Raw genomic sequence first — 12,319 nt, 5'->3', positions numbered from 1 at the left:
GGATATTTGAAATAGGGATGCCCTCTATCTCTTTACCTTTTCATTTTCTACGTGGGTCTTTCTCAATTGGTTAAGAGTGCTGAGGTTAAAGGTGATCTGCATGGTATTAGTATTTGTACGGGAGCTTATTCTATCTCGCATTTGTTCTTTCAGATGATAATATGTTCTTTTTTCGAACCAACATGACTGAGTGTGCTACTATTCATGCGATCCTTGAGCAGTTTGAAAATGATTTTGGGCAACAGGTTAATTTTTAGAAGTTAGAACTCTTTTTCAAAAATAATGTTTCAGTGAATATTCAGAATGATACTAAAAAAACTTCTGAAGTTGTTAGTCCTTTGATCATTGGTAGATATCTGGATCTATCTTCCTTGATTGGTCAGAGCAAGAAAGTTGTTTTTAGCTTTCTTTGTGGCACTTGAGCAACCTCTGAGTGCTTTAGTGGATATTCAGAATATGGATGTCCTCTACCTCCTTACCTTTTCATTTTCTACGTGGGTCTTTCTCAGTTGGTTAAGAGTGCTGAGGTTAGAGGTGCTCCGCATGGTATACGTATTTGTACGGGAGCTTCTTCTATCTCGCATTTGTTCTTTCAGATGATAATATGTTCTTTTTTCGAACCAACATGATTGAGTGTGCTACTATTCAAGCAGTCCTTGAACAGTTCGAAAATGAGTGTGCTACTATTTAAGCGATCATTGAGCAGTTCGAAAGTGATTTTGGGAAACAGGTTAATTTTAAGAAGTTAAGACTTTTTCAGAAATAATGTTTCAGTGGATATTCAGAATGATACTAAAAGAACTTTTGAAGTTGTTAGTCCTTTGAATATTGGTAGATATTTGGGTCTATCTTCCTTGATTGGTCATAGCAAGAAAGTTGTTTTTAGCTTTCTTCGTGGCACCTGAGCAACCTCTGAGTGCTTTAGAAATTGTTTACCTTAGCGCTTTGAATTATCCCATTCCTGCTTATTAGAAGAATCCAACTATTACTGCTGATGATATCAATGTTTTGGCTAACTTAGCCTAACAGCTTAAAAACAAAGGAGAAGCAATATCCAAAGGGATTTAGGATAAGTCTGCCTCTACTTCTGAAACTCTTTCTAAGGAAGACATTCTCAAAATTCTTCAAGAAGCTGCAAATAGAATGATTGAGATTGCTAACTTCTTCCATTCCTCCACCAACTCCGCCTTCCACTCTGTCTTAGCCTACTGACATAATTGCACACTCAGTAGGTGAGACCACCTTTATCTTGAATGAGCTAGCAAGTATCAAAAGCCTTTTACATACAATGGTGGCTCTGGTCTCTCAGCAAGGCGTCCACACTTATGTTGATCGCATAGCATCCATCCAATTGGGAATGATCACTCACATGGCTACTTTAGAGCACACTATCTGTTTCATCCCTTCTGGCTCTGCCATTACCTTTGAAGTTTCAAATCGCCTATCTTCTGAACTTCGAACCATCTCTGCTGAGCTGACTGAGATCAATGATCAACTTTAGAAGTTTGGAGAAGAGCATCTTGCTGAATTCATAGCTGATGTCATTCAATATCTCCGAACAAAATAAATATCCTATAAATGCTCTTGATAAAAAGGTCTCTGACCTCACAACTCAGCATCAGGCTTTGCAGCAACAAGTTCAATATATCTCTTCTCAGAATAAAGCCTTGGATCGTACCTTGATCAAAATACTCTAGATGTACTCTCATTCCTTATTTGCCACAACCCTCTAGAATGTTAAAGCTATGCAACTCATTCTCATGGAGATGAGAAAAAATAACTAACTGTCTGCTGAAGGTACCATCATGTTCAATGATATTAATGCTGGATTACTCTAGAGTTCTGAATACCTTTAACTATGTACTTCTCAGCTTAACTCTCGCATTTCAACTTCAGCTTCTCCGCCCAATGTTGCTAATGAAAAAGGGGGAAAGATAAAGAGAATGAAAAAGAAAACTTAGTAAAACGATCAGAAGACTCTCAAAGCAAAAGCTAGAATCCTAAACCTCCGAAACCAACCAAATATGTTATGGGTTCTAGACCTTTGAGAATAGGTTTATAAGTTGTTCAACTTTATCTTCTGATGTAAACGCTTATGAATGTACTTATCTCAATACAATGGCTTTGAATTTTTCCATGAATTACTCTTATATTTAAATTGTTACATCCTCTAAAATATTTTATGTCATGCTGCCATGCTTTGATAAATGATATAGAACCAATTTCAGAAAGCAACTTAAAAACCTATATCAAGCTCTGATATTTACCTTTATACATTTAAGCTTCGATATAATTATGCTTCTGATAATAATTCATTGTTTAGCTCTGAACCAATTTTGCTATTGAACTATTTAACGAGTGTTTTCATTCTTAGCAAAATTCAATAGCTCAACTCTTATATGGGACTATCCATAGGCAGAGTAAGTTCATCAATTCTAGGGAAGTAAAGTCTATTCCTTGCTTTACATATTTTTGTATCAAAATGGGGGAGATTGTTGAAACCCAATTTTAATCAATTTTTTTATTATGACAAAAATAACAATTTAAGGAATTAAATCCCCGATGTATTGAAATTCAGATTTAATTCAATGTGTTTTTATTGCTAACAAATTGTTTAAGTGTATATATATTTGAAGCAACACAAACAAGTAAAAAGGCCTTAATAAAATTAAAGGCCCAAGTCGAAACAGCCCAAAATCCAGAAGTAGAAGCCCATGCGAAAGTCAACATAAGAATTTCCATTTTTGGTAAAATTTCAGAAGACATAAGACTATCAGACAACCTATCTCTCTCGACAATCACGAATCGGGAAATGTGCAGTCTTTACATCTGTAAGTTCAGGATTCAGAAGCTGATCATTGGATACGAGTCTCAATGATCAAGTGGCCTCTTAATTGTGAAACATCTATTTTCTTATTTGGCAAAACAAGCCCAGCAAGTCAAAAGCTCCAGAGAAGAACATAAGTTGTTTCTTCGTAACGGATATCTTCTGATTTAAATGGGAAGTTTGGAACGCTCCACCTATAAAAGCCAAACTCAAGCTTTATTTTCACGCTGATCATTCAAGCGAAAAAGAAATATATTGCAAAAGTGAAAAACAAGAGCAAAACACCTATACACAATCACTTTCATATTTGTGTAATCATATATAAAGAGGGATTAGTTCATCTAAATTTCCTATTGGAATCCTTTCTATTGTGAAATGAGAAGCTCAATTATTGCTTCGGTTATAGGTAAGTAACAAGAGAGTGATAGTTGAGTGTTGTAGTAAAGGACAGTACTTTACTCAAGCTTACTCTATTTGTAAAAGGTTTGTGCTCTACATGTGAAAGAGTTCTTTAGTGGATTGAAGCTCAAAAGAAGGAATTCTGAGTACTGGACATAGGCAGAAGGCCGAACCAGTATAATCTATCGAGTAACTTCTTTCCGCCTTATTACCTTTTATTGCTTCTGTATATTGCATGCTCTAAATATTTATCTCACATTGATCACTCTGAATATACTAAGCATAACATACATCATCAAACTAAAAGATCTTTAGAAGCTCTGCTAAAAGAGTTGTCTTTTGAGTAGAATTAACAAAAGCAGAATCAACCTCAGCAGACTGAAAACTTAGTAGACCGAAGTTGCCTCTATGCTAAAATTAACTTAAGTAAGAAAAGTTTTTAAAGGTTTAAATTACCCTTTAGTTCTATTCACCGCCTTTAGAATTAATCTATCATATTAGGGACCAACACGTGTTACGAGGAAGATCAGATGAAACGACTTGTTGTTGATTTCTACAAATGCATGTTCTCGACTAAGGAAACTTATAGGTACTCCCTTCAATCCACCTCTTCTTTTCCTACATTGATTCTCTCAGTTGGGGCTAGTTTCATTGTTGTTTCTAAAAAAGATATTCAAGATGCGGTGTTTGATACTAGAGCTACTAAAGCCCCGAAGTTATATGGTATTCCGGCTTATTTTTGTCAAAAACATTTGGATAAGGTCAAACATGGTTCCTGTGTGTGATTTTATGGATGGTATTTTTTCAGGGCACTAGAGATATTTCCTTGGTTAATGAAACTCTACTGGTTCTAATCCTTAAATTTAAGAATCCTACTGGTTTCCTTTAGATGCGACCAATTAGTCTTTGTAATGTGATTACAACATTGTCACTAAGATCATTGTTAATTGGATTCAAACCTTCCTTTCTAATCTTATTGGTCCTAATCGGGCTAGCTTTGTTTCAAGGACACGGATGGTTGACAATATTGTAATTGCTCAAGAAATGATGCACTCAATATGGGTTAGGAAAGGTAAAAATGGTATTATTGCTCTAAGGGTTGATCTAGAAAAGGCGCTTACGATCAAATTGATTGGTATGTCCTACTTGAGACCATTCAATTAGCAAAATTTCCCCCGAATTTATGTAAGATCATTGAGAATTACACTTCATCTTCTTTACGGGTGCTACTGAAGGGTGATATATTTTACTGTTTTTAGCCTTCCCGTGGGACCCGCCAAGAGGATCTGATATCTCCCTACTATTTTATCCATGTCATTGTCTACCATATCTCATTAGCAATATTATTGATAATAAGAGCTTCCTTCTGATTAGAATTAATCTTATATCTCTTATTTATTCTTTGTAGATGAATTTCTTATTTTTTTTTGGAAGGGAATTGAAAGAAACTTTGTGTTATTATGGAGATTTTCAATCAGTTTTGTTGAGCTTCAGCTCAGAAACTCAATACTAAAACAATCAGAATTTTTTTGTTCTACAAACATGTATAGCAGCCTCATTCAATGGCCCAGTCACATTTATGGCATCCCGTTATTCTCCTCTCTGGATTCCTATCTTGGGGTTCCGCTCCACAGTGATTGGGTTTCAAAGAACTCGTTTAAAAAATACTATTAACATTGTTAGTAACAAATTTGCTGCTTGGAAGTTTAGTTCTTATCTCTTGTGGGTAGGATGACTTTTATCCCTTCAATGGTCATTGCCTTGCTGAACTATATAATGTAGTTCAACCGTCTTTTAAAAGAGCTGAATGAAAATTTGGATAGACTGAACTGCCACTTCATTAGGGGTGGGTCGCAGAATATTAACAAACCTCATATTCTACCTTGGGATGTGGTTTGTGGGGATGGAAAAAACAAAGTAAAGCTTACTTTATCAAAAACAAAGTAAGCATAGAAGGCACCATAGAGAATTAAATGCAATTAGTGTTTATTATTAATTCTAAAAGTGATACCGATGTGTTAAAAAACTTATAATGGTTACTAAAGAATTAAATGCAATTAGTGTTTATTATTAATTCTATAACAATACGTTTTAATAGTTTCAATTGTCATTAATATGAATTGTTTTAGTAAGTTCATTAGGTGAATTAATTTTTTGAATTTTTTGAGGAAAAAAACATTTTAACAGAAGTAGTTTTTTTCTCATTCGAAATAGATAAATAGTTCGTATGAAAATTTTCCTCTCGACTAATTTTTTTTCAACTCCCAAAGCACCTTCTTCGATTTGTTTGTTCTATTTCTTGATTTTTTGGTGATATTTCAATACACCCGGTTAGGGTTCGATTCACGCTTCTGTTTTATCTTGGGAGACGATTGCCAGTTACGAAAAAATCTATATTAAAGAGACAGATCTCATTAGGCCTTAAAATCTTCTTTTTCCATTCATCAAGTTCATCTGATGGTTTATTATATCCAGTTTATTGAAGAAGACCGTTGTGTCAATATCAAGAGCTCCGAAAAAAAGTTTATCATTCTATCATTGTATGTCGATGATATCCTAATTGCAGGAAATGATAAGACTTATGTAAATCAAACCAAAGCTTAGCTTAGTTCAAGTTTTAAGATGAAAGATATGGGAGAAGCAGCGTACATCCTTGGGGTTAATATCATAAGGGACCGCTCTAAGAAATCGTTGGCCTTGTCTCAAGAGACTTATATCAACAAGGTTCTTGAGCAGTTCAATATGCGAGACTGCAAACCCATAGATAGCCCGATGAGCAAATATCATGTTCTAAGCTCAAAGATATGCCCTAAAACACAACAACAAATCGGAAAAATGGAAAATGTTCCTTATACAAATGCGGTTGGTAGCCTTATGTATGCAATGTTATGCACTAGGCCTGATATCTACCATGATTTCGGGATGGTAAGCAGATAGCAATCCAACCCAGGATAAGCTCATTGATTTGATGTGAAGAGAATACAGAGGTATCTCAAAGGAACGACATACTATTCTCTATGTTACCAAGGAAAGAGTCCTCCACTAAGAGGATACGTAGATGCAGACTGGGCAAGAGAATTGGATGAGAGAAAATCCAAGTCTGACTACGTCTTTTTGCTCAGAAATGGGGCAATTTCCTAGAGTTGTAAGAAACAAACATGTACAACTTTATCCACCATGGAAGCTCGGTATGTATCTTACTCATCTGCAGCCCAGGAGGTCGTTTGGTTGAATAGATTTCTGGATCACCTAAACGTTGTTACTGCAAGCTCTCTAGTAATAATTAGCAGTGATAGTCAATTTGCTATTGCTTTTTCTAAGCATCAAAGGTTTAATAATAAAGCAAAGCACATTGAGATTAAGTACCAATTTGTTAGAGATTTAGTTGCACGCAAAGAAGTTTGTATGAAATATGTTTCGACTCATGACATGGTTGTTGGCCCTCTAACAAAGCATGTCAAGAGAGATGTTTTTGTGAAACATATTAGATCCTAGGGATTGCTTAGGATCTAAACATATTTCTGTTACATGTAATTTTTGGAACATGTATTTTGAATTCAATAAAGTATCTTTGAATTACTTATAATACACGTATGTTAATGTTTACAATTGAGCATGTCGGACAGAGAAGTAGCTCACTCACACGAGTGTTTACCCTCATTTTGTTAATTGTGGTGACAAAGATAAGGATGAGGTGGATTTTTTTAGCAAATGAGAATTGGTCAATAATTGACGTTGTTTTGTAGTAACAATGAATCTGAGTTCATTATATTGCAGGATAGAGATATACATACAAGTGGATAAGTATGTATACAAAAGATTATTTATAATTTGAGATTTCAACTAGAGTCATTTCATAAAATCTTTTGTCTAGGATAGTCGAAGATAGTCCTATAGAGAGAGACTAATGTTAGATGTTGTGGTACATCGAAACTCAAACCTTCGTATGGTGTTGTTTTGAGCACAAACATGCGGTTCCTTCAGATGGAAGGATTTATCATAACACATGTTTTTCATAGCATGTGTGCTTAGTGACCAAGAGATGGAATAAGGTCAATCTCACCTTTTTCCTAGTGTGAGACTCACTTCGTGAAAATTATTTTTTCTTAAAACGTTATCCTTGATACCCTTAACTCATTCAAGCAGTGTAATTCATTTTGGCTACCTTAGAAGGATGCTTTCAAGAGTCATGTGCTAATTCAGTCTGGAAAGGGGCCGACTAGGCAAGTAAAATGATTTATAATAGAAAGAACGTAGTGAGAGGGAAAGACTTTATCAAGTTCACATCTTGTAGTTCTATGTTTCGCGAATCCGGATAGTTGTGCATGTGTGAATGTTTGTAAAAATAGATAAATTGTTGAGATGATAATGGTTAAAATGGATGCGATATAAAGTTTAGGATAAAGCATATTTTTTTTCTTAATTACACACGTAATTCGAGAGGTTGTATATCTCTAACGAGTATACATCGTTTAAGTTCTCGATTGTATGTCAGTCGTACGAACTATTTGCAAGTATGAAAATGTAGGATTAAATGGAGTAAACGGACTTGGCCCATTTACTGATCTATTTAAGGTTTGTCCATATAATATATTTAATAGTTTAAGAAGTATATATTTTTAATTTATATATTTGATATCTAAAAGTTATTAATTGATATTAAAGAAATATTTTTATTAGTATACATTTTATAATAATGTTAATATTTTACTATATTATAATGTTAAATGTGAATAAAAATATAGTATTTTACATGATTTTGTGAATCCCGATTAAATCTCGATTGAATGCCGGTTGAACCTTTAATCCTTCACTCTTTGTCTTTTCCGAATCTATGACCCGTCCGATTCTAACAACCATGGTTGCAAGCCCTAGGCTACAATGCAACCTCAAATTAAACCTGGCAGTTAATGGGCTGAGTTTTCTTTCATTTGGTTTGATGTGTATGGGCTGGGCTGGCAGAGTAATACTCTCTCGGCAATCGACTAATTTGGGTTTTCCTTGTTTTGTTTCTCACTCTTTTCTGTGTTTCTCCTTCCCAAGACCATAATCCAATTGAGGTAATATATAGCTGAACATTGCATTTTCTTTGATTCGTATTATGTTTTCATCTTTGCTGATTTATACATGCTTGTTCAATTAGTTCTTCCTATAGTTAAGCCTTCCATCACTCATGGATTCTTCTAAAGAAACCGATAGTGCGCCCGATACTCCATCATCGTACGTCTACTCGCTTTTGCTACATTTCCTCTCCATTTGTTCATCTTTTCATTTTCTATTCATTCATATATTTTCCTTATCTATTTGATCGAATTCTAAATTGGGAATTTTCAGTTTTTTCAGCAAGTTCATATTAGGGTTATGATTTGGATAATTGCGTTTTTGTCTAGGGAGTTCAATCAATTGATTTCCTTTTACCCCTATCTCACTGTTGCATAACTTCGTTTCTGCTGCTTACGTTTTTCTTTCCCCGTATTTTCTGTGGTGGGAGTAATTCTCAGGCCAAAGAGCATATACAAGGATCCAGATGATGGGCGCCAAAGATTTTTGCTGGAGTTGGAATTTGTCCAGTGTCTAGCTAATCCCACTTATATCCACTGTAAGTTAAATTTCGTGTTGCATTGCTATCTCCATTAGCTTGGGAAAAGACTTATCTCTGTGCCTGTAATTCCTACTTCCCAGTAGTAACTCATTTTAGGACGCTCATTTGAGCTATGCATTTCGATACTGTAAACAATTTTCTTTTTGGAGCTCACCTAGTCCAGATACTATGTTTTGTCATCTCTCTTTTTCCTTTTACTATCTGATAAACTGCTAAATTTGACAAATCTGAGGCTTTAGCAATTTTTTAATAAACAGTTTAGTAGAAGTGTCCAAAATAATTTCCACAGTGGATTCTTCTGTTCTTTTTGAAGTAGACAATTTAGTGTGCATACCTTTGTCAGTAGCATGTAATGTTTTGGTGTCAAGGATGAGATAATGTATTTCTGGAGGAAGTTCATGCACTAGCTCTTTTACTGCTCAGATGAGAAAATTCACTTAGGATTCTCTGATTTTTGCTTTTTCCTACTCATGCTGAATTCTTGAATCTGTTAATGTAGATTTGGCTCAGAATCGCTATTTCGAAGATGAAGCTTTTATTGGCTACTTGAAATACCTTCAGTACTGGCAACGGCCAGAGTACATCAAATTTATAATGTGAGCTGACCCCCCTTAAAAAGTATGCCATCTTATAGATTAAGGGCTTACTTAAACGAAAATTGACTATTAGATGATAGTATCAGGACACCTTTTATGTGAACTGAAATGATGTAACCATTTTAACATCTTTGAATTAACTATACGGCCTTTTAGTCCATGTGCTCATCATTGATATGATACCAGGTATCCCCATTGCCTGTATTTTCTTGAACTTCTCCAAAATGCAAACTTCCGCACTGCAATGGCACATCCTGCAAACAAGGTACATTCTTTTGTTCTTTGTATTAACTTTTAAATATAGAATTAGCATCATCTTTTTTGCTAGATCAATTTAAAGTTGAGGCCCCTATAGGCTATGGATTTTATTCTCTTCAAGTTTACATGCTCATCCGACTGACAGTGGTATTTAGTGTTTAAATGGGCTATACTATGACACGTTTCCTGAGTTACAATATTGCTGGTAAAAGTATAAGTTTATGAAGTCGGGACCATCATTTGTCTTATTCACTTAATTGATAGTGTTTTTGTGTGTCTCAAGGCTTGGATATGTTCTTTACTTTTGCGAGTCATCCTATAGATAGCTTTATCTTTACTCCAATGCTCTTTGTCATGCATCTGAATGAAAGTTTCAATTGGATGCTTCATGGAGTCTCTTGCATTTTGTATATCGGTTATCGGTCAAATGCTTTCTGCTAGGATCACTTTCTTTGGTATAGATGTTTCCATGTTAGAATGACTAGCTAGAAGAATAAATCTACATCTTCATGATCCAGAAACAAAATAAGAAATCTGCCCATTAAGCATTGCATCATTAACATAAATCTCATTTCTGTTATATAATTTAGGAGTTGGCACACAGACAGCAATTCTTTTTCTGGAAGAATTATAGAAACAACAGATTGAAGCACATTTTACCAAGACCACTTCCTGAACCTGCTCCTGCAGCCCCTGCTTCTGCGCCGGCACCTCCTATGCAACCGGTACCACCTGTCCCTCCAACAACTATTGGTGTACCAGCTGGTTCTGCCTCAGCACTTTCTCCAATGCCATATGGCATGGCTGCTGGATCTACACTTGCAAAAAATGACATGAGGAATGCTGGAATGGATCGAAGAAAAAGAAAGTATGGAAGTCCTTTGTTCTTCAAACTTAGTAGTTAGGAATATTATATTGATTCAATTCATTCTCTTTCCCTCTTCTCTCTTTTTCTTTTGCTTTTCTCGTTTCACGAAAGACCAAAAGCTATCAGCTTCGTTAATTTATGTTGCCTTGTGTTTGCAGGAAAGACGGTTAACCTAACATCAGGTCATCTGAAAGCAACTGGCCAAATGTATCCTATCCGCTGAGGTAACTATGGATGCTTGACATGTTTTACGGAACTGTAGATGTGTAACAAATCCAAATTGAGATAATCCACATTTTCTCCGGAAATTGTGATGTAGTTTTCCTAGTTTTTGTATAAGGGCATTGGTTATATCATTACACCATCTCACTTGCTAGAAGGATGAAAGTGAAAAGTTGGAGAATTAGATTCTTAACACTGAATCCGTAATTATTTCGCAACATTTGAGTAGAAAGGTTAGGTTTGGATAAGTTTTAGTTCAAATTTTTGCATAACTCAGTATGGAAAATATAAATTGATCAAAGTTCGTGTGTACCATTCCTCTGCAATACAGGTTTGCACCATAGTCGTCAAATCAAGATTCGACTCGTGAATCGAAATTCTCATTTTGTGAATCAATTCGAATCGAACCATAGGATTCGGTTCAAATTCATAATATTATAAAAAAATAAAATAAAATATCTAGCAACTTGGTGATCTTTGTGCAATCCAATTCTTGAAGTGGAACTTAGTTGGGAGTTTTGAGTTTTTTCTTTTGGCCGATTCACCACCAATTCATAGTCAATTTCGATTCTGTCTATGGATACTTGACTCGACTTGTAGTCGAATCATATGATTTTGATGACAGTAGTTTGCACATACACTGATATGTCATTGATGTACCGTTTTGTCCTCTGTTTTCCATGCGTTGGATAATATTGTCATAAATTTATCAAATTCATTTATATGCGAATTGTTATTATTTGTAAATTTATTAGTTTTCACGAATCTGAAATCTAATGTATTAAAAAAATCTGAAATCTAACTTTTAATTTAATAATTACAGTTCCCTGATTGGAATTGGGGAGGAAATGTAATCAAGCTATTGAAAACATTATCAAAAATGGATATTTCAATTTTATACTAGTTCTCGGGGGTGTTAAAAAACAAACCAATCTATTAACTTAATCCAATGCAATTTAAAAATAACTAGTTTTCTAATTTATTTATTGTATCGGATTGGTTTTATCGATATATTATTATGAATTGGGTAAGTTAACACGTTATTAATAAATTCAAACCTATCTCTATAAAAGAAAAAGAGTGAAATTTGGATGAGTGGAAAAATGACTTGATAAATAATTGGAAGCAAAAAAACGGAAGAATAGGAAAAATGAGAAAAGTGAAAAACATTACAAATTTAAGCATCAAATAAACAATTGTAGCACTAGGCAAAATCAAAGTTCGCAATTAAACAAATCAAGCTTTTGAATGATTAAATAAATAGTAAAAGTAAATCAATTGTAATTTTGTCTACTTTACCGATTTCCTACTATCAGCATCATGCCATCACTTCAATTGTAGGTTCAATAGTCTTCTCTCTTTTTTTTCCTAAATCTGCCCTTGCTTTTTCCAAGACAACCCACCCACCCAAAACGATGCAATTTGTATATATGCTTAGACCACCCACAATGGGTGATACAATTATTTTTTTTTTGCATCATATCCAAAAAAAACCCACTTTTTTTTCAAAAAAATCTAATACATTCAACTACCTCTCTATTAAACCA

At 34.6% G+C, this 12,319-nt stretch overlaps 1 protein-coding gene across 1 annotated transcript; it reads left to right on the top strand.

Annotated features, from left to right (window-relative positions):
- The first annotated feature begins 8,197 nt into the window (after positions 1-8,197).
- On the top strand, positions 8,198-11,084 carry LOC136227238 (mediator of RNA polymerase II transcription subunit 31). The gene is made up of 7 exons (XM_066015908.1): positions 8,198-8,286; positions 8,370-8,446; positions 8,728-8,825; positions 9,328-9,424; positions 9,611-9,689; positions 10,273-10,550; positions 10,709-11,084. The coding sequence occupies exons 2-7, from the start codon at positions 8,400-8,402 to the stop codon at positions 10,719-10,721; spliced, it is 612 nt and encodes a 203-aa protein (XP_065871980.1). The 5' UTR covers positions 8,198-8,286; positions 8,370-8,399; the 3' UTR covers positions 10,722-11,084.
- Positions 11,085-12,319: the final 1,235 nt, after the last annotated feature.

The sequence above is a fragment of the Euphorbia lathyris genome, chromosome 1, assembly GCF_963576675.1.
Source record: "Euphorbia lathyris chromosome 1, ddEupLath1.1, whole genome shotgun sequence".
NCBI classification, from domain to species: domain Eukaryota; kingdom Viridiplantae; phylum Streptophyta; class Magnoliopsida; order Malpighiales; family Euphorbiaceae; genus Euphorbia; species Euphorbia lathyris.
Note: the sequence above shows the minus strand (reverse complement) of the source record. Positions and strands in the feature narration are given on the sequence as shown.